Source organism: Zonotrichia leucophrys, chromosome 3 (assembly GCF_028769735.1).
Source record: "Zonotrichia leucophrys gambelii isolate GWCS_2022_RI chromosome 3, RI_Zleu_2.0, whole genome shotgun sequence".
In the NCBI taxonomy this organism is placed as follows: Eukaryota; Metazoa; Chordata; class Aves; order Passeriformes; family Passerellidae; genus Zonotrichia; species Zonotrichia leucophrys.
The window spans coordinates 36032180-36054399 of NC_088172.1; the positions used below are offsets into that span (position 1 = coordinate 36032180).

The 22220-nt window shown below is 40.0% G+C and overlaps 1 protein-coding gene across 6 annotated transcripts in view; it reads right to left on the reverse strand.

The window, feature by feature from the left end:
- Nucleotides 1-22220, reverse strand: part of ITSN2 (intersectin 2) — a 90498-nt gene that overhangs the window by 56650 nt on the left and 11628 nt on the right. For 5 of the 6 annotated variants that reach the window (XM_064707808.1, XM_064707810.1, XM_064707811.1 and 2 more), the window contains one exon: nucleotides 11879-11942. In XM_064707808.1, the coding sequence (XP_064563878.1) occupies nucleotides 11879-11909 (31 nt within the window). In that variant the 5' untranslated portion in view covers nucleotides 11910-11942. Of the gene's footprint in view, nucleotides 1-11878; nucleotides 11943-12180; nucleotides 12236-22220 lie in introns of those variants that run through there. The other variant, XM_064707809.1, reaches the window with a different exon arrangement.

The following is a 22220-nucleotide window of genomic DNA, read 5'->3' on the forward strand; positions in this document are numbered from 1 at the left end:
TATTTGGATTAATCTAATAATTCCAGTCTTTCTGTGTTTGCAGATAAGTTTACCACAGAGGCATTTATCACAGATTTGATTTAACACTCCCAACTGAGATGTTGAATCAGGCTTCTAATTTTTCCTCAGTGGTGAGTAAACACTCCAGGAGTCTGAAAATACACAGAACATTTTACCATTAGTCTGAATTTGAGATTCTTTATCAGTGTTATTGCTATTTTCAATATTTGCTTCCCTCCTTCACTGTTGATTCCATATCTCTAACAGGAGAAAAATGACTAATAATCAGCATTTATTCTTATTTAGGTGTGCTAATGTGTATGAATTACTACTGTGGAGGCTTTGGGTCCATCCCAAAGCATCACCTGCTCTTCCTTGAGGTTTGCACCTGCTCTTCTGAGCTTCCACAATCTCAGACCATCACAGGAGGCATGTGCAATCTCCTTTCACAATACATACATTAATCCCCAATTACTCATCCTACCAGAAATGCTCCATGGAGGCTCTCATTTTTATTAAGCAACACCAAGGCAGCTGCCAGAGGAAAAGGGTATCTATTTCTGTGCTTAACTATAACTTCAGCAACTTCTTTTTGCGTGCACATAGATAATAGGAAAAATTTGTAGCTAAAGAATGTTCAGTACAGGGAAACGTGATTCTCCTTCAATTTTGTAATGTCTATATTTACAAGAATTGTGCCCAATGAAGCCAAGAGAATTTTTAAAGATTTTCAAGGACCTCTTGCACAGCTGGTACCTGCAGACTTGTTAAATAGTGTCAGGCACATGCAAGGCTACAAGATTTGGCCAAGAAAAGTTTGTTTAATTGTAGAGCAAACTTACAGAAATGTGGACAAAGCAACAGCAGCCACATTGCATTTTAGAGTACAATTAATATTCTTTGCATTATGTACAGAATTTCCAGATATTTGGTACACTGGGAACTCTCAGGCTGGACAGTTCACTGAAATCAAATACTGAGCTTGTTTAAACTATCCACTTGCTCCTGTGAGATGGGGTGCAGAATTCTGCCTGGAGACCTTGTCACTGGCAGCCCCCACTGTGATACACAAAATCCATCCATAAAGGAGGAACATCAGAACACAGGACACCCCGTACCACGCAGTGATCCCAATGTAGAAACATAATCCATGCTTTCAGGAGGAGTATAATCCCTAAAACAATTTAGAGATACATAATAGTGTAATCCATGCTAACAGTATAGATCTAATTCTTTTCTGAACTCTACAGCACACTTGGCCATTCCAAAGCACTTAAAGTATCAGTTTATAATAGCAGGATAGTATTTCTATACTTTATAAATATCACAGAATCTTTTCGCTCATTAAGGCTATCCATTTTCAGAAGATAATTTTTTATTAAATTATTGCCAATTCCACTGAAGCACTAAAAAAAAGAAAAAAGAACAAAAAAACCAAAAACCCACAAAAAAAACAAAACAAAAAAAAACCCAAAAAACCAAACTACAACAAACCACCCTCAACAACAACAAAAAAAACCACGCCAAGGAAGAAAAATACTGGAAAACAGAAAAAAAGTAAAGTTTCGTTAATGGTCCACTAATGTAAAAGTACATCAGGAAATGTGTACTAGAAATGTATATAAACTATTCTGAACTGCAAATTAATATGCTCCCCTTTACACCAGTTTTCTGTAAAGTTTTTGACAATTCATTCTATAGTGCGTTTTTTAAGTTTCAATGAAGCAAGTTTCCTACATCTCATCAAAAAGTGCAATCACTGTAATACTCAATGTTGGTAAACTCATGTTTTGTTCTTAAAAGTTAATTAACTTTGCCTTTCCTTACATGAAGACGTTGGCACACAGAGCTGGGCTTAACCTAAGCCTTTGCCAGATTTAGATTCAATAGCAGCAATTAATATAAAATTATTTTCTGCCTGATTCTGGAGAAACAATGGCAGTGAAACCAACCATAGTTGCTGAGTGACACTGCTGCAGCACATGAAACAAGCCCATTCTTTTAGCCAATGACAGCTCCATCTGGGCCCAGAATCACAGAAGCACAGTCATTTAGGTTGGAAAAGACCTTTAAAATCATGGAGTCCAGCCATCAATCCAGCACTGCCAAGCCCAGCACTAAACCATGTCCCTCAGTGCCACATTTACAGATCTTTTAAATGCCCACAGGGATGGTGACTCCAGCACTGCCTTGGACAGCCTGTCTAATGCTTGACAACCCTTTCAGGAAGGAAATTTTTTCCAGTATTCAATCTAAATCTCCCCTGGTATAAGTTGAAGCCCCTTTGCCTTGTCCTGTCATTTGTTACTTGTGAACAGAACCCACCTGGCTGTCCCCTCCTGTCAGGAGCTGTGCAGAGCCAGAAGGTTCCCCCTGAGCCTCCTTTTCCCCAGGCTGAGCCCCTTTCCCAGCTCCCTCAGCTGCTCCTCCTCAGACCTGTGCTCCAGAGCCTTCCCCAGCTCCGTTCCCTTCCCTGGACACGCTCCAGCCCCTCAATGTCCTTCCTGAGCTGAGGGCCCAGAACTGGGCACAGGATTTGAGGCACATCCTCTCCAGGGACCAGCACATGGGAATGGTCATTTTCCTAAACCTGCAATTCATACTTTTGGATGGATTTTAGAAATGGAAAGAAGAGATGAAAAAAGTCACACCAACAAGTCTTTCCAATGGAAGGTATGAAAAGGTCAAGTAAGGACTATTATCATGGCATAATATAATCATACTTTGCTAAATTCTCCAGCTTTAAGCCTTGCCTCCATTTGCTTTTAAGGTGAGCAAACTTCCAGCTGACAGAATCCATGACCCTCCTTCCCAGCCTGACACAGAAGATTGAAGGGATGCTTACCCTTCAGTTAAGGATAAGTCAGAAGCTTTTTCAAGTAAACTCATCAATCTGTATTGTATCAAAGCCTTCCAGGAGAAAATAAAAATTTTTAGTTACCATGTTTGTGGAAAAAGTTCACCAGAGCTTAGACAAAACATTTCTAATCCTGGAAACTGATGCTTTATGCTGCTGCTGCTCACCAGCATTCACAAAACAACCCTATGACTTAATTAAAAATTTACAAAAGAACAATTTGTTTAATTATTGTCTAGCAAATCTCTGTGGAGTGCAGCAAAACTAATAAGATTCAGGTGAGTTTGCATCTGTGGCAGCCAATAAATCTTTCTGCACCAGGAGAAATGCAGGCAGTAAAAATACCAGGGAAGAGGATGCAAAGTGAACCTTGAAATTAGGTGTGGTAAAGGAAATTATTCTCCCATGAAGACATACACTGACAAGATCAGAACAGAATTCTGTTTCAGGAATATTAGGTCCTTTCCAGTAATTTTTGTAGTTCTCATCACTATCTGGCCATGAGACTAAAAACCACATTTCTGGGTTCTCAGGGCTGAGGAGGAAGCCTGATGGGTTATATTTGCAATGAAGAACTGAGACACAGACTTGAAAGAGGAGAGGAAAACAGACGAACAAAAAACACATCCCCAAAAAATTACACAGGAAGGGTGGGAGAGAAGAAAAAAAATGAAGAGGCATTTCCTGAATGATCTTGGAATAAAATAAAAATAGGAGATAATTCAGGAAACAAAACACAGTAACAGTCCTTCCAGCAGAGACTGAATATCCCCCCAGCCGATATCCCAGCACAGTGACAGTGGGAGCCAAGCATGTGGTGGTGCTGCTCCAGGATGTCTCCTCAGCCCCAGCGCAGCTCCTGAACCAGAGAACTGCCTCATTACTAGAAGGAAAATCCACCTATCTCTAATGATTTAAGGAATCCAAGACCTTTTGTCATTCACAGCTTCCTACAGCTTTCACTGTTTATTTGACACAGTGCGAAGTGCTCTGTATGACTGAGATCTATGGTACTTTCATCTGATACTGGATAATCCTTGTGTTATCAGAGAGTAATTACCATTCCCTTGCCTGAAAAATAATGGATGACCTTGGGAAGGTGACATCTGTATTTTCCACCATCTCCACCCTTTCATTTCCAAGCTGAAATGTCCTAGTCAATTCAATTAATCCACATATGGAAGCTGTTCTGTATCTTTAATCATTCTTGTTACCCTCCTCTTTGTAACTTCTAGTCCTGGCAGAAAGAAAAAATGAAGGCAAAATGAAGGAAACACAAAGAAACAGAAGCAAGAATAAGAGAGTTTGCTCAAATAGTTCTCCTTGAAGGATAAATTACTAATTAGCAAAACCTGCCAACTATATCCAGCACACATAAAATATTACTTTCCTAGTACACACAGGGGGTTGATTTGAAATACAATAAATTTAAAACTGCTTCATTTATGTTCATACAACCATTGGTATCACTTTATATCATATACATATATATATAGAGATAGATAGATAGATAGATAGATAGATATAGATATATCAGTTTATATCATGGTCCCTAATCCTGCCTTGCCAGCAGGCTCACAGGGACATTTATGGGCTAGAATTTGGAACAGAATTCTTCCCTGACTATTACAGTTGTTACAGTTTCTCAGTTGCCAGAAACCACTGATTTAGCAAGCTTCTTGAGCCAAAAAAGCCCCAAAGGAAAAAAAAAAAGGCAGCAACCATATAATAGCCATTAATGCCATACCACAGATCATTCCTCCTCAAGTTTTGATTCCATGTTTCCAAAAGATCTTAAAGACAGTGAGTCCTAAAAGTGAGTTGTAAGTTGTTCACTGTGTTAAACATACTACCAAACCAACAAACAAACCCATTTTCTTCTGCTAGCCTTAAACTCAATAATTTCCCTACATATCATGTTGCTTTGCAGCTATGAAAAAATTCAGTGAATATTCCTTCCCTTGTTAGCATTTTCTATACTGTTATGGCTTTACAGGTTTTTAGCTGTCTCTAAAAAACTACCTAAATTATCCTTAGCTGTCTCTAAGCTAAACTAAGCAACTCTCATCCCTTTAGTCTCACTTAGCACAGGAGCCACAATCTCTGTGTGGCCACCTTTTTCACAGGTATCCTTACTTTGAGTTCATTCCTTTTGTGTAACAGATTCTGGCAGCTACAGAGTGGATCATTTCCAGAAAAGGGAGCTTGGTGAATGTTATCTTCAGGCCAGGTTAAAAAGGACTGTCTGTGTATTTCTTAATCCAGTCTGAGTACAGAGTACATGAGAAATAAGAGGAGAGACTGCTGGCCTTCCAACCCACATCGTCTCCATCAGAAACAGTTTATACACTAACTCACACCTGTAAATTTTATTTCCCCAAGCCTGAGGATTTCCTGTGAGACACAGAGCTATAGAAGCACTATTATTTGTTTCACAACAAATTTCACTTGCAGCTGGTAAGAACAAATAAGTGTACCCTTTTCAGTACAGTTATACAAGTATCAACACACGCTGTAGCAGGTGCAGAGCTTCACAGCAGTGAAACCAGGACTTCTCAGCAAAGATCTGTTTCCTACAGAAACAACTGTGCTGCAGAGATCATGGTTCAATGCTAAATTATGGTTATGAGAAGAAAGGCAGGGGAAAATGTCAGTGCATAATTTAAAATATACCACCTCTTACTTGTATTTACATAGATATAAAAACTTTTATGCAAATTACTTCAGTAAGAAGAGGTAAAAGAGCAGCAAAAGTTCTTGATATTCATTTAACCTTACCTGTTCTTGAGACTTGCATACAGAGAACTTCACATCCACCTAAAGCACAGATGTTTTTAGCTTATTAAAGCATCTTCTCTGAAGACAGCCAGTATGAATGCTAGTCCCATGGCCACTGACATTCTTTCAGCTTTCCAGGGTTCCACTCCTTGCAGTTCACTCAGTGATGATTTAAAGCTACTGTCCCATTGTCAGAAAAACAACAGATGTCCCAAAGAACTGCTGCAGTACACTGGAAAGCCTGAGCACACAAGATTCCTAATTAAAGTAATAGGCATTATATAAATATATCTGACAGACCACAATGCCTGAAAAATGTGTTTGTTCTTGCCATTATAATTAGTGGGCTAAACCTGAACTCATTCTGCCAATACTGATTAGTATTGTCTGTGGCCTGCTCAAAGTGATGATCACAGATGATTTGGAATTTAGTAGATGTTAAGATGGTGCCACTTCACACAATGCTCATCAACCCTAAATTGCAACAATCACATGAAGTGGCTTATCAGAGTAATGTATTTCATAAACTTGGGAGTTAAACCTTCAAGGAAATGAACATTTTAACAGTCAAAGCACTTTGAAACTTGGTCATGTATTAGATTTATGTTATCTCAGCTAAGCCTTCAGCCTTCTGCTCCATTTTGGGAAAGTGTTTGTAGATTTTCTTGTGTTTTTTTTTGTTTAGGGTTTTATGCTTTGAAGAAAAAACATCAGGAAGTCTCTCTGACATCCAAAATGAATAACGCAGCTTACATTATAGTATTAGTATTCCAGACAAAAACCATCCTGGGTTTCCCACTCAGTGAAACTTACCTTATAAAAGCTAACACATGATACTAACAAAATGAAATCTTAGCAAGACAAAACTATAGGCCTAAAGTAAGCTAACAGCTCAAGATCTAACACTAATCTTCATTATTATCTAATTCTTCATTACATTTTAGGAGCACTGGCTTGGAAGGGACTTCCAAGGTCACCATGTGCAGACTGCTGCTTCTCCAAGAAACTCTAATACATTAATTCCTTCCTAAAATGCAAGTTCTGCCTTAAGGCATTCAGATTTCCTCCTTGACCATGGTCCAGAATGTCACTGCTGACAGAACCATTCCCATTTCCAGACCAACTGCATCAACAGCTGCTTCATCTCCATTTGCCCTTGTGCTAACACTATACTTAAAGACAAGTTTGTTTCCCTCCTTAATGTTGTTCTTCCTTGTACAAAGAAATAAAGAAAGAAATAAAGAGCAAATTTATTTACTGAGCAGGAAATGCAATAAAATTAAAATTTAAACCCAAAACAAAACAGTAAGCTTTTATCTGGGCAGGTTAACAAAGGCAATCCCTTTATTCTTTCTCAGCACTTTAATTAATTACACTGAAGCCCAGCTCTGTATCTATTTCACTCCCTGGGTTCTTTTGCCCCCCCTCTTAAGCAGATAACCCAAATTCTGCCCTCTAACCCACATGTCTCACCAGGGCCTGAAGCAATAGCACACATCACTCCTTACTTCATCCACCACATTTTAGGATGCATTTCCTTTCCCTCAAATCACGTAATTACTACGCGATCCTCTAACACATCCGGTTGTCTTCCTCGTAAGTCACAGCCAGCACACAGCAGAAATCCTTCCAGCCCATAATGGTATGGCTAAAAAGCTATTTGAAGTCAGCACAGCAGAAATGTGATGAAATTTAACCAATGATATGCAGCCCATACTGTGTAATTCTGGCTAGAAAATTACTCCAGTTTGTCATCTTCCAATTTAACCAGCATATGTTTTCTTTTTACTGATGATATTGCCATAAATAACCATTAAGACTGGCATCATGATCAAATCCAAGATGAATAACATAACTACAACAGTCTGCTCTAAAACTTCCATTTTCTTTCCCTTTTAGCCATTTATTTCTCTAATGAAATCCAACCATGGGATCTGTTACATGTTTTCTACAAAACCCAGGCATTGAAGAAGGCACAAAGTGCAACATTCCCCTGTCAAAGGCTATTTCCATTTACTCTATTTAACATATACCTCCATGTCTATTTTTTCCCCTCTAAAATTTCCTCTTACATCCTCCATATGAATCATATTATGCTCACAATTAAATATCTATAAGACACCTTGTATTGTGAAACCCTACAGCACTATTTCTGACTTACAAGATGAAAGAAAATACATAATATGGCAGACACATTGGAAATCCAATTTTTTGCAGGGTGTGACAGTGGAAGATAAACACCCCTCTGACTTGAGGATATGAATTTTGCTCCATATCAACTGACACCGCTGCCCTCACCAAGAGGAAGTTTTAATTCATAAATACAGAGAAAATATTTACTTTTGTCTCACAATTTCTTTCCCTTTCCTACTTTTAGATGGGAGAACAAGTTCTGATACTTGTTTTGCAAGGTCTAATTCAGCTTTGTATCTTTATCTACACTTGTTGACATTCAAGTCTACAGTTTCCATATCTACAGTGCACACAAGGTGAAGAGTCAGGTTGCACTCAAGCAGCTTTTAATTGAACTCTGATGACCAGGGTTAATCCTAATTCAAAAACATTCAGCCTGCAAAGCTTGAGACTGACTTTTCTAAAGAGAAGGTGCAGCAGAACCTGCTGGTGAGTGTTTTACCCTTGGCACCTTCCCGAACCCCTTCATGTCTGCTTTAGTCTCCAACACACCTAAGTGTGAAGACACAAAATTCTATTCACAGCAGCACAAAATCCAGTTTTACTTATAAAGGTTTGGAAGCATGTGAATTGAGTTACAGCTATTACTTTCTACACCTCAGTTTATCAGAGATTTTCCTGCTGGAGCACAGAAAATTTATATCGAAAGGAAACAGGTGGTAGAAGGGAAGAGAAATGGCAAATAAAAACATAAACAAAAAAAGCACAGGCCAAAAATTCCAATGGTACTTAAGCAAACAATGTGAAAGATACTGATCAGCAAGTACTGCTTTCCTTGTTCCAGGTGGTCCCTTAAGATTAAATCTCCCCAAAACCAAGATCCATCAGCATGGATATCAAACCCTGAACAAATCTGTCCTACAAAAGAAGGAAGGAGAGTTGGAAAAGAAACATCTTGCAACTCCTCTCCAGCTGCAAAGAACACACCCCATGGCAGGGAAGGTTACTTCTTGCACTGAAAAAGGCAGCAATCAGTGAGACAAATTAGATGGAACTACATTTTAACCTATTAAAGCCTTTATCCTTTTAAGTGTCTTTTGCAGTTAGTATATTAACTCTTTCTTTAGAAACACAATTGCTGAAGTAGTTATTTAGTGTAACCAAATGCCATTCCCAAAGGGTTTTGCAAGACTCAGGATGAATTCCTAAGCAAGCTCTGTTCAGATGGAGAACAGTCTGTAAGAAGAATCATTTACCATAAACTGGGTTTGTATTATCATTTTCACATGAATAATGACCAATATTCAAGCAGTTACAGGATAGAACTAAACTCTCAGTAGGGTATCCTCAATCTTGTTTGCTGACTGGGGAGAAGGAAATGCCTGGAGTGACTCTTTGATAGAACTGGACTCCACATAGATAAATGTCTCTTATCCATCTGGTGTTGTATAAGAAACATGTTGCTCAGCCTTGCCTGTTCATATAAAATGTCACCATAACCTTTACATTTTGCACGAGATATAAATTTGTAAAAATCAGCGGGTCTGTGCTGAGTTCCAGAAAAATCAACACCCACTCTTTAGTCCTGCTTTCCTCTTTGAATTTCAGCTTGTTAGTAAGGCACCCTCAAAGGTCACCTTTCTGGGCACTGTGTCCTTTCATGACTTTAAAGAGAGGTTTATCAACAGCAGGTGCCCCCAGGGCACACAACATTTACACGTGGCCAGCTCCCAGCACAGCACAGTGGCCACCAGGCACATGCCAGGCTCAGGACCCTGCTTGGCCAAGGTACATTCTGAAGGTGCCTCATTGAAGCTGAGTCTCTCCACAGGAGCTACACACAGCTCAGTTCCCCTTCCTTCTCTGTACAGAGCTGCTTTCTCTGCTTAGGCTGGTAAATAAAGTGCCATAGCATCTCCCACTTGTATTTGTTTGAGGTTGAATATCATGCTTTGAACCCTGCAGCTCTCAGGCTGTGTCACATAATCACACACTTGCACACACATCTGCTCCATGCCATCCCCTCACTTTTTTGTAACAGTGAACACCAAAAATAACCCAGAAACGGAAACTACTTCATGCATTACACTGCTCATGAACTAAAAGCTAAGTATATTGTATCTTGGTAAGAATAAGAGGTTTTTTCTCACAGAAGGAACCCACTATTTCCCCCAGCAGCACACAAAAGGGAAGGGTCAATGCAGGGCTAGCACAAAGGTGAGGCAGGCAGGCAGCGCTCCCAGGCTGCAGCAGTGCCTAATGCCTTGGTTGCCTCACACATCACCTCATTCTTCATCTCATGCTTCAAGTCACTACCAAGGTCTAACAACATAATTAGAGGTTTCCTGCAATGAGTGGCAAATGCAGGTGAACTACTTTGAATGCAACCACTTCAGCAGTGCTTGTAAGTGGTAAGCAGCAGGGAAGAGGAACAAAGATTAGAGAACAACTTCAACAGCTCAGTATTTACCTAGAAGTCACATTAAAACTTGTTTAAAACACCTGACTTGTTTGAAATTTCACCAGTTCTGATAAGAAACATGACTGCAAGACTACACAGAGTTGACACAGTCAGCCAAACTACTCTGTGAGGAGCAACAGTTTAACTATTGCCTGGTGTCTCTCTTCCCCACACTATCCCTCTTATTGTGCCTTCCAACACAGTAAAATTCTGAGAGGGGAAAGGCAGCATCCCCTGACACCACTCCTTTTGAGAGTGGCAGACAGTACTGCCCAAGGGATTTCAGATCAAGGATATTCTCCCAAACTAAGGCTTCTGAGAGCAGTGCATGTGGTCAGCACCGACAGCACGCTTCTCCAACAGAATGGAATAAAGGAATAAAAAGCCAAAACTAAAAGACATCAAATAACTTATGCATACACCACAGAGACAGCCAAGAACATAAAGCTGTATCTTCTCCAAAGAGAGCTCCTGACTGTTTATTTTAAATTAAGAAGCAAAAACCACATGGCAAAAATAAAAAAAAAACAATTTCCATTATGTCCAATTAAATGAAAAAAAATAATTTGGTCTATAGGATTTCCCCTAGTATTTATTGACTCCTTTAACTTGGCTTTTATTGTAAAGTGAAACAAAGTCTGGAAAAAACTGCAGCTGACTGTATAAAAAGAAAGCATTGATTACACAGATTTTTTTTTTTTTTATGAAAAGCCTTACGCTTATATGAAACAGGTTTGTAAGTTTAATAAGAGGTTTAATTTGAAATCTGAATGTTGTTCTGGGAAAAAAACAAACAAAAACAAAAAAACCAAACCAACAAACAAAAAAACCCCACAAAAACCCTTTCCTAATTTATCTCAGTGACAATTTTCTAAATTAAAGATTTCCCAGTCCTGCAGTAACCTTCATAGACAAATGAGATAAATACGCATTCCTGCACATATGTTTCTATTTTTATGAAGAAAAATACTCTTTATCAGGAGTATTTGAAGTACAAAACATTGTTCCTATACTTGTATTTTCATTTTGGCCAGGTCTGTAAATAAAAACATGCAAATGTCAAATATCTTTGCAGGTCTTTGTAAATTGTGCCTTCACAAATAAGCCTCCTCTAAAAATAAAGGCTCCATCCCATACACATACAGAGGAACAATTTTAAGGTTCCAACTCTCATATGTCTTTGAAAGGAAATCACCAAGAAACAAATTTAAAAGTTTCTGTAGTGCAAAGAGCACAATCAAGAGGAAAATTCTTTTTTACCTTTTTTTCTTTTGAGAAGGGCTGATTGTTTTCATCAATGTCACAAACTGCTTGACACATTCAAATATTTTGTTTAAAATAAACAGTGTAATGGACCATAATGGAACACACTTTGTGCTGAATTACGTAACAGAAAAGGTATGCAAGTTTAATCAACTATTACTTAGCATATTCCCTGCCTGAAGTCAGGCAGGCTCCACTACACCTCGCACATTCCTCAGCTCTGGCAATGCCCCGGGATTGCCATCGCAGCCCAAATGACACTGCAGCGATGCCGTCCCCTCCCAGCCCACGGCCAGCGATCGGATCTGCAGCCAAGCACCAAAACCCGCAAACAAACAGCAACCCCCAAACCCTGAGCCCTGGCTGAGCGCCCCGGAGCCACTCACCATTCACGGCTGCGGGAAACTGAGCCATCATGGTCCCGACTGCGCGCCGCTAGCCCTCGGCCATCTGCAACATGAAAACATCGCGCATTAATAATGCAGCAAGGGCAGCGCCCGGCCCCGCTTCCGACAGCGAACAATGCCCGCCCGGGGCTGCTGCTCAACCGGCGGCATCACACCGGGGAGGGCCGGCGGGATCCTTTTTTGGCCTTTTTTTTTTTTTTTTTTTTTTTTTTTTTTTTTTTTTTAATAGGGTATGCAGTGCAGTCCTGAGCCTCGTGGCAGCTCTTAAAGGAAAACGGTACCAAGTGTTGGGAGCGATGAGCACAAACAGCTCCCGGCCGGCCGGCCGGGACACACGGCCGAGCCCCAGCACGTCCCTGCCAGCGCTCCCTCCCCGGTAAATATTGTGTGCTCCATCAAACAAAAGTTCAGCGCTCAGCTAGGGAAGCGAAAGCTGCTGCTGAGCCAAGTGGAAAACCAATTGTTATTCAAATTTATCCACTCCAACACTCCACGCACTATTAACAAAGAAAACACTCTTACACTATGTATTCTGAAGAAAGGGCTTGTCCCAATAAAAATCTGTCGTCAGCCAGTTTTGCAGAAGCAACACAATGAAGTTATTCCTTCTCCTGAGCTACTGCATAAACACTCAAAAGCAGCATTTAAATGGGCTCGGAACAGAATTTACTTTCATAATGAATATCAGAGTACTAAGATTTTCCTTTTCTAGTACACATTCTTTCAAGTGTACCATATAAAGAATTCTTTAGAACTGCAAAATAGTCACTAATAATTATCTGAGGAAAAACATGAACAATTCACTGCTTTACAAATATAGAACTAAGACAATGAAGTGAGCTTGTGCTTTGGATGAGATAATTTTACTTAAATACTGAAATTTATACATCATTATCATTGTGCTCTCTGTGGAGAAACTACCGTACAGGATGAAGCTAGAAAAATGAAATATTTATTTCAATTAAAAGAAACATGAATCACATCTTGCCCACCCCCTTTTCAGACACCAAACCTCCTACCCACACACATACACAAAAAACCCCCTCACCTCAATACAGGCACATATTTTAATAATAAGTACAGAAATATCTATCCCCCATACTGCCTTCCTGCAGAGAAACTCCTGTGCATCTCAGCACAAAAAAGCCAGAAAGCACTCCAGTTCCACCTGAGGACAGGAAAGCATTTTTTGTATCTATTGCACATTTCTTCAATAAAATTAAAAATGTCTGGGATCAGTTATTAACAATTCTTTCTCTGTATATAGTTCACATCATCATTATACATACACACATTTGTGGCTACACACACATGTATACATATGTATTTAAAGAAAGTAAAGGGAGTGGTTGGTGAGTCCAAATGATCCCTCACAACGACACAAGGTATCAACCACAGAAAGATGAAAAAAGGAAGCATGGAACTGTTCCAAGACATGGACCTACCAAGCAGCCTATCAAGAGACACTTGAGATCTATAAAGAGCCTTCCTGAAAAGTGCTGCCAATGTTGTTAAACATTTCTACAGCACATTTCTCTGCAAAAGCTGTTCCGTCAAGGAGGTCTAAAACAGAACCTGAAACCATGACACAGAAGCAGGATGCTGGAGAACACCCCCAGAATCAGCAGACTTCTACCTGCATGTGACTTGTTCCATATTTCATCTTACTGGTTAAGGGCTACATATTTGATCTTTGCTCCAACTCATTTTATTCTCGTAATTTCAGGCAGCTTTTAGGTTTTGGGGTTCTTTTAAATGAGTAATCACAAAAACATAGACTATCCCAAGTTGGAAGGGACACAAGAGGATCATTGAGTCCAACTTCAGACTCCACACAAGATACCCTAAAAGTGAACCTGCCTAGGTAAAGAGCACTGGCCAATACTCCATGAACACCAGCTGGGGCCATGACCCCCTCCCAGGGGAGCTCCCTGGCATGTTGGCCCCTCTGTGGAGAACTTTTCTTCTATCCAATTTCAATGTGCTCTGACATGGCTTTAAGCCATTCCCTCGTGCCCTGCTGCCAGGAGAGACCAGCACTTCCCTCCTCCCCTCATGAGGAAGGGATAGTCAGCAATGGGGTCACCCCCTCAGTCTCTTCTCCAAACTGAACAAACCTCACATCCTCAGCTGTTCCTCAAAAGTCTTGCCCTCTAGTCCTTTCACCATCCTTGTTTCTCTCCTTTGGACATATTCTGGTATTTCTATATGATTCTTACACTGTGGGGCCAAAAACTGGACACAGTACTTGAGGGGAGGCCTCCCAACACAAGTCATACAATTATCAGACAATACAAGTCTTGATAGTAAACTGATTAACTCTTAAAGCCCCAGATCTTAAGATATACTTTAAAAATACTTCATATAACTCACAGTTATACAGCAGCATTTTGCATTGGTTTTGCTGAAATGGCTTGTGTAGATTGAGCTTTCAAAATCCTCCACTGCTGAGCACATGAGTGGGAGAAGTAACCCAGGCAGCTTCATGCACACCAAATGGGAAAACCCCTTCTCCTCATTTTAATGTCCCTAGAGTCATAACTATACCATATTTTAAAATCAATCTCAACTGAAAACTTTTGAGGACTTTGATGTCACTTTTGCTTGGTGAAGGTCATTCCTATTTCTGAAGGCCCTGCATCCATGGAGGACACGTGTTGCTGGTTCATTTTCATCAGCAAAAATAATGAGCATCCCTGCCCAAATTATCAACATGGGATTTTTCAGTGTGCCTGAAAATTCCCCAAGCCTGGGCTGAACCAGCCTGGTAAATCTGTGCTGGGCATTGCCACGTAGATGAACCAACATCCAAGGTCCAAAACCAGGGAAATGCCCAATGGGTCTGTACTGAGAGTACATTACAGCACTGTGATGTGATTAAATCATGATTTAGCTCTGTTGCCTCACTATTATGTCTATATGTAGACCTTGTGGTATTCCAAATAAACACTAAACTTGAAGGGAATCAAACCCTCCAACAGCAACCCCTAAAGAGAGAAAACTATGACCTTACAGAAGCAACCACAAATCATAAATGGGACTTTTGCCGGGTTTTGTATCTCACCAGCATTGGGAACACAGTCTTGTCACATCATTCAGACACCAGGACTACACCAAGCACAGATACTTCTACAGTGACAGATTGTACCAAGAAGTGAAAAAAGGAAGAATACAAGTATTGCTGCAGAATAATTTCCCCTTATTTTTTTTTAAAGAAGGAGGAAACAGCCCAGTAAACTTGAAATCTATGCACATTTTTCAAAAGTCTGGGAAAACAATCCTTCTCAATGAATGGAGCTTGCCCTCAACAAGTATTCTGTCTTCTGTATTTCTCCAGCACATCCCAAAGGCTTGGAGATCATGCACATATCAAAGCTAAAAGCAGCTTATTTTTACAAATTGCAAATAAAGTTGCTGCAGTCACCATCTATAAAGATTACAGAGGTGTAAAAGCACCTTAAACCTTTAGGACACAAATGTGAACCACTTCTTTTTCCAATAGGAATCACAGCAAAATATTCTCACTTTAAGACAAACTTAGACTTTTTTAGATAGATTCTGATACCTTTTAATCATTAATGGAGGTGAAAGCTGTACACTTCCAAAGACCCTTTTTACACAATGTCATATAGAAATGTTCACTGAAGAAAGAAAATAAGAATCAAGAAAATATTATAACCAGTGTCCCAAACAGATGATATGGATAAAATTATGGACATTGCCACCAGAGCTTTTCACAGAAAGCTGTTTCTGCAAAATGCTCTAGAAGATGTCCTTTGTGAACTCAGTCATCAGTTGTAAGAAACCGTGGCAGACAGTACAAAATCCATGGTGTAACAACAGGATCAAACATCCTTACAAACACTGTAGATAACATTAAGCCCTGCTGCCATTTAGGGTGAAAACAGGAAAACTTGGATCTCACATTTAAACAGCAGAACAGCAAGTTCTTGTAAACAAGCCATCTGACTAGCCCAAATCTTTAAAGCACTAATTGTTTTCACAAACTGGCCTGCCAGACTGCAATTTCTGTTCCCTCTCTCATCGTTCATTATAGTTGATACAAGTGGAGAAAAGAAATGAGGAGATTGCAAGAAGCAGGGGGCATGTCAGGACCATGCTGAAAGCATTAGAAAACATTAGAGCTGGGCAGACTGCAGGAGAAAGGGAAAAAAGCTTTTTGTTTTCTCTATCATAGGCATATTGCCATTTTATGAAGGGCAGCCTTACCACAATCTTTGTTAATATTTATACTTGAATCAATTTTTTTTCCAAAACATTTCTCAGAAGAACCACAGCCACATAGCTTTAGTAGGAATGAAGGTCTGGTGCACCAGGCTCTGTCTGGAAGAAAGCAAACCCCATGGAAGCAGCATGTGTGGTCACACTATTGCTCCTTTCCTTCTCTCTGTGGCAGGAGGATGATGTATTGCAGAATTTTGCTGCAAGAGCCAATTAGCATGGACAGAGACTGCAGCACTAACTACCTGATTTACTCTTTGCAACACCTGTAGACCTGGACAACAGTAAGACAACTCATTATATTTGCAAACCAGTGACACTGTAATAGCCCATGTAGTTGTTTGCTGCTTTTTTTGGAGTATTCTCTTAAAAACAGAAGAATAAGAGACAATAAGAAGCACTAGTAAGGCATTATGAAACAGCACAGACTGTAATTTCTGTCTTTTTGTTCAAGACATACTGGTATGAGAGTTTACTGATTAAAAAAAAAAAAAAAAAGAAAAACATCTCAACATTGTGGCAGGCCAAGCATTTATCTCCTTTATACAGTACAGTTATACACAGCCACATGGCCTTTTCAAAATGCACTGTGGCCAGCTTACAAAGTCCACCCACTCTGATAACAGATGAATGACATCAGTGACAGAACGGAGGAGTTGACTGTGGGCAGCACATTGCTGGCTCTTCCTGCTCCCCCTGCTACTGTAGATAACAGTACTGAGAGCCTCAGTTAATATTTTGATATTAAAAAAAAAAAAGTGCTAAACATTTTATTTGTTAACCCTAAGGTGTGAAGCCCCTTCCTTCTTCATTGTGAAAGAGAAACTTCCTACCCAACAGAGAGCGTGTCCAGAGGGGGCAATGAGGCTGGAGAGGGGCTGGGAACACAAACCCTGTGAGGAATGACTGAGGGAGCTGGGGGTGCTCAGCCTGGGGAAAAGGAGACTCAGGGGTGACCTTATCACTCTACAACCACCTGAAAGGTGGCTGTAGTCAGGTGGGGTTGGTCTCCTCCAGGCAGTAACTGACAGAACCAGAGGACAAAGTCTCAAGCTGTACCAAGGGAAATACGAGTTGGATATTAGGGAAAAGTTTTTTATGGAAAGAGTGATAAAGTTCTGGAATGGCCTGCCCAGGGAGGTGGTGGAGTCACCATCCCTGGATGTGTTTAAAAAAAGACTGGATGTGGCATTTGGTGCCACAGCTTAGTTGAGGTGTTAGGGTTGGGTTGGACTCAATGATCTTGAAGGTCGCTTCCAACCCAGCGATTCTGTGATCCAGACAGAACACAAAAAGTATTTTTCTGACAAATACCTTTCTACCACCTTGCTTGACTAATATGCTTTCTGAACTTACTGACCATCCAAAACACAAGGATCTTTCTTTCTGTTCAAAAACCAGAATTGTGTGGTCACTATTGCTGGGCTTGCTCTGTTTCTCACACAGCTGCTCAGCTGTGAAAGCATCCATTCAAAGTGTCAAGACACAGTTCAGGTCTCTCCTCTCTTTCTGGAGATTAAAACTGATCTTGCCTTCCTCCTTTCTAGGAGAAGATTTCTCCCATTTTATTTTTAATTCTCTACACTAAGGCAGAGACCTGCAGGTCCCTCTCTGTGTCCCTCCAGCTTCAAACCTTCTTTGCAAGGAAGAAATTGTTCTGAGGGAGAGAATGAGAATCCCACTTCAGGAAGCTCACTATTTAATTCCCTGGCCCTTCTCCCAGGAGACACAAACTTCCTCAGGAAAAGATGGAAATCGAACCCAGCTCTGTCACGCCCTGGGAGAATATATTCACTCACCTGATCCCAGACAGACATCACCACCTCTGCTTGCTTTGCTTAGAAAGGAAATGAAAAAAAAAAAACCAAAAAACCAAGAAGTAGAGTGTATACTATTTATAAAAGTTTTTTTTTTGTTAAAGGCTCTGAGCTTCTACCTTGAAGAAGCAACTCTAGGCTGCATATTGTAACCTTTCCAGAGAGCTGAGTGAGATATGCTTGCTCCTCAAGGGGTGGTAACTTAAAATACTCTTGTGTTTTTTTGGGTTTTTAATGCTTCCTACTTTCCAATTCACATGACTCCACACTCCATATGCCTTTTTTAAAAATTCTGTTTTAAAACACATCAATTCTCACATGTAATAATTTGCAAGCTTTGTGCAAGCACCCTTAAATGCTGTTTGGTGAGGTCCACACACCTTAAAACTTGCAGTTCTCCACTTTCACACTGTAATTCCTAATTTATGTCAATGTGGACTTGGGCAAGACAAAAGTATTTGGGGAGTTGTCTTCTTTATGTTGTTTTCTTACTTCAACCATGACTGGAAACATGAGAGCATATTACTTTTAAGTTTATTCATTTAAAATCTTGTCACCTTAGAGGAAAATTTTAAGCCCACTCCTGTCCTTCCATCAGAAGCACAAGCAAAATTCTAACAGAGAAAAAAACACTAACAGAAGAATTCATAATGTTATTTTCTTCTTATGATAGAAGAGATGCTGCTTAACTTGCTGCTCAGTTTTCAGACACAGATAACAGTGCAAAATATACAAACATCTAATGGGCTGCTATAGCAAAGCATGAAACAAAAGATACGTGAGCACTCTTCTGTGCTCAGCAGAGAACAATCTGACTATCTAATGAAAGTAAAACATTCAGTGAGACTGGATTTATAGTTTAGGTATCTGCTTTCAAGCTGGACAGGTGCACAAAACCACCAGGTTTAACTTCTCAAAACTGAATGAGATGACAAGCAAAGAGGAGAAAGGCCACAAGAAGCCTTTAAAGCACAGAAATGGTGTTTATCTCTGATGTATCAAAAAACAGGGAAACCTTGTGGGAGAAGAAGCAAAGATTAGCATATGCCAGTAAAAACAGGAAAAAATAACTAGGTAGGAGTATTTTAGTTGGATAATGGATGGGTAAAAATGCATTCCCTAAAGTGACACTGAAAAGTGTGGGTGTAATGGAGATCCCCCAGCACAGGGGCTCTGGGACCAGCATGGTGACAACCAGCACACAGGCAGTGTGGCACCCACCTCCCACCTGCCCCAGCTGAAGACTCCTGCCTCTGACCCCACTCCCACCCACAAGTCACATCCACACTCATATTATCAAGAACAGTCCTTCAAATCACCCAGCTGAAATGTGGTCTCTTAAACCTTTAGCACAGAGCTCTAGAGCATACAGTAATAATGTTCTGACCACCAAATTGAATTTCATGAACTTAGGGAATCAATTATCACCCATGTTAAACAAACATCTCAATATCATGTAAAATCCCGAGGGGCAAAAGTATCCCAGTTAGAAAGACACAGGTCCTACCTTAAAGTCGTAAAAGTGTAGTGAAAAAAGCTAAAAAGTTTTAGCTTTTGACTAGTAAAATTGTTGACCTTTGAAAGATAAGACCAAAGTATTATTTAAATGTGCCCTGATTTTTTGATGCATTTATTAGTATAGCCATAATAGGTAATTTTTTTCCACATTCCAATTGTAATATTTTTAGAAACAAAGAAAAGTTAACTCCCATTTCCTGTTCTTCCCTTACTTCATGTGTATGCTGTTGAATCACTAACTGCAGATACTGCTCATGGCTGATGCCACAGCATTTCACAAGCTCCACTTGCATCAGCCTTGAACATTTTCACTAGTAAAGCCAGCTCAGAATTATCTGCTACTTCTGAAGCAGCAACATCCCATATCAAAGTGTCTCAAGTCAAGCTGGCTGCTCTCAGAATCGCTGTTCCAAGGATGCTGTGACTTTTCTGGATCAACCACACCTTTTCAACTATCTGTAACTGCCAAAAGGTTTAAAAATAGTTCTCAGATACTTGCCCTCTATTAGGTAACTCCAATGCTTTGTGCTGCTACTGTCATCATGTTACATCATTAGAATTTCACGTGTTGTTCTGAAAATAAGTTACACAACACTGCGCTCACCTATATATTAATGTTCAATCCATTGTTTTAACTCTAGGATCCAAGTAACCAACATGGGCAGGCTCTGTTCCTATACTGAGTTCTAAATACTAAGTTCTAAGTACTCTCAATTTGAAGAAAAATGACATTTCACCAGCTCCATTTTTACTATATAATTTTTATGTGACCTAATCCTCACCTTTGCAACATTTGGTGCTGATGGCACAACTATACCAGAAAAACGAGTTACTACATCTTGTGAGTTGCCATCTTGCAAAGGGCAATAAAACAATGTATACATAGAAGTAAGAAGAACAAAGAATTCCTCATGAAATAGTCTCCTGTTTGTTTCTAAAGACTTATCCTTGAATAAAAAAAACCAACCAAAAAAACCCCTCAAAAACTACCATCCTGATAGACAAGTGAATTAATGAAAGCAGCAGCATTACAGTAACCAAGCAACCAGGATGCCTGAATTCTTAGCTTGCCTTTCTCAGAGTATGAGACATGAGTAAACTACTCTGATGAACCCCATCACCAACATGAGCCAAGCTTAACAGAAGAGTGTCCTTTGCTATGATCTTCACTGAATATAATATTCATAAAAAGCAGGCAACCAGACAGAGAAGGCACAACCAAATTTAGTACCCTCAAGGGAGAGAAAGACTGCAGTATGTTTGAGTGCCTATATTAGACACCAGAGGATCCACATGGCTGAAGGCTGCCCTAAATATACTGACCACAAGAAAAAATTCAACACAGGCTCACATCTGATCAAACTCAGACAGCTAATGCCACAGAAAACAAGGCTTCTCTGCTCACCGCTGGCTTAAAATTTTGGCCTCCATTGGTCTGTCACTGGAAGGAACTTGAACTTACACATAGACATAAATCTTCAAGTTCTATACTGATCAGGAATCAGACACAGAATACCAAAGGGAATTCAGCTATTTGCAGTATTTGCAACTAAGCATTTGAAAATTTCAAGATCACTTAAAACAGCTACTCAGCCCTTCCAGAAATCCAACCAGGCACTCTAACATGAGTGTTTCCCTTCAAAATAGTCTGATGTGTCATCTATCACCAACCAGGGCACACAAGAAAAATGCAATTTTAAAAGGTGAAGTTAAAGAGTGATAGTATGTTTTTAAAGGTAAGAGGAATACAGTAACTACCCTATTTCACCCCATATCTAGGCTCAACCTCTGAACCTCGAAGTATACTTAGCGTTGTTTTCCTGACAAGTGATAGCACTTGAAATAGGTCAGTCCCTCATAAAATGAAGAGGACTCTACAACTCTATCTTTGTTATCTTTATAACCACCAATCATCACTTAGGACAAAAAAAGCCTAAAAAGAGTTACTGACTTTCCCAATCATTCAGTCACATAAAACAAACCTAATCCAAGCAACACCCCAAACTCTGTCAGCCAACTGCTGCTCTCGTGATTTTCACTACTACAACAACTACACCAAGGTTCACCCCAAAACTTAAAAACATGGCAGGATCCATCATCTAATATCCTTTAGCAAAAGATTTAACATTGCACTGGACTGAAAGCAGCTTTTGAAAGTCAAAATAACTTAAAAACATGTACATAAAGCATTTGCATACGTGTGCATATGGCACAAATCACAGCCCCAGTGCTGCCAAGAACGCTGGCCAATGTCACTGTAAGACTAAACCCTGTTATTTTTGGGGGGTCTTGGTGACTGCTCAAGGATCCTGGTGACTGGAAAAAGGCAAACTGAAGGCAGCTAAGTCTCACTTCAGTCCCTAGAAAGATTATGGAGCAAATAATTGTAGGACCCACCTACAGATGCTTGAAGAAGAAAAAGGTGAAGGGAAATGGCATGTGGCTATTGAGGACCAACCACACCTGACACATCTCATCTTTGAGATGATTGGCCCTGTGAACAAGGGCACAGCAGCTTGTTTTGACACCTGTCCTGGGGTGACGTTATGATTCTTGTATCCCCATTCACCTGTTCTGTGCCTTTAAGACCGGCTCTGAAGAGTGGAAGTTTTGTTTGGGTTTCTCTTATCAGGGACACAGAGAAAAGTGGTACATAGAGCTGTTTTTTCACTTCCAGCTTCAGCTTGCTGCTTTTGCTTGCTCTCTTTTTCTGCTCTTGCTTCTGCTCTGCTTTCGCCTCTGCT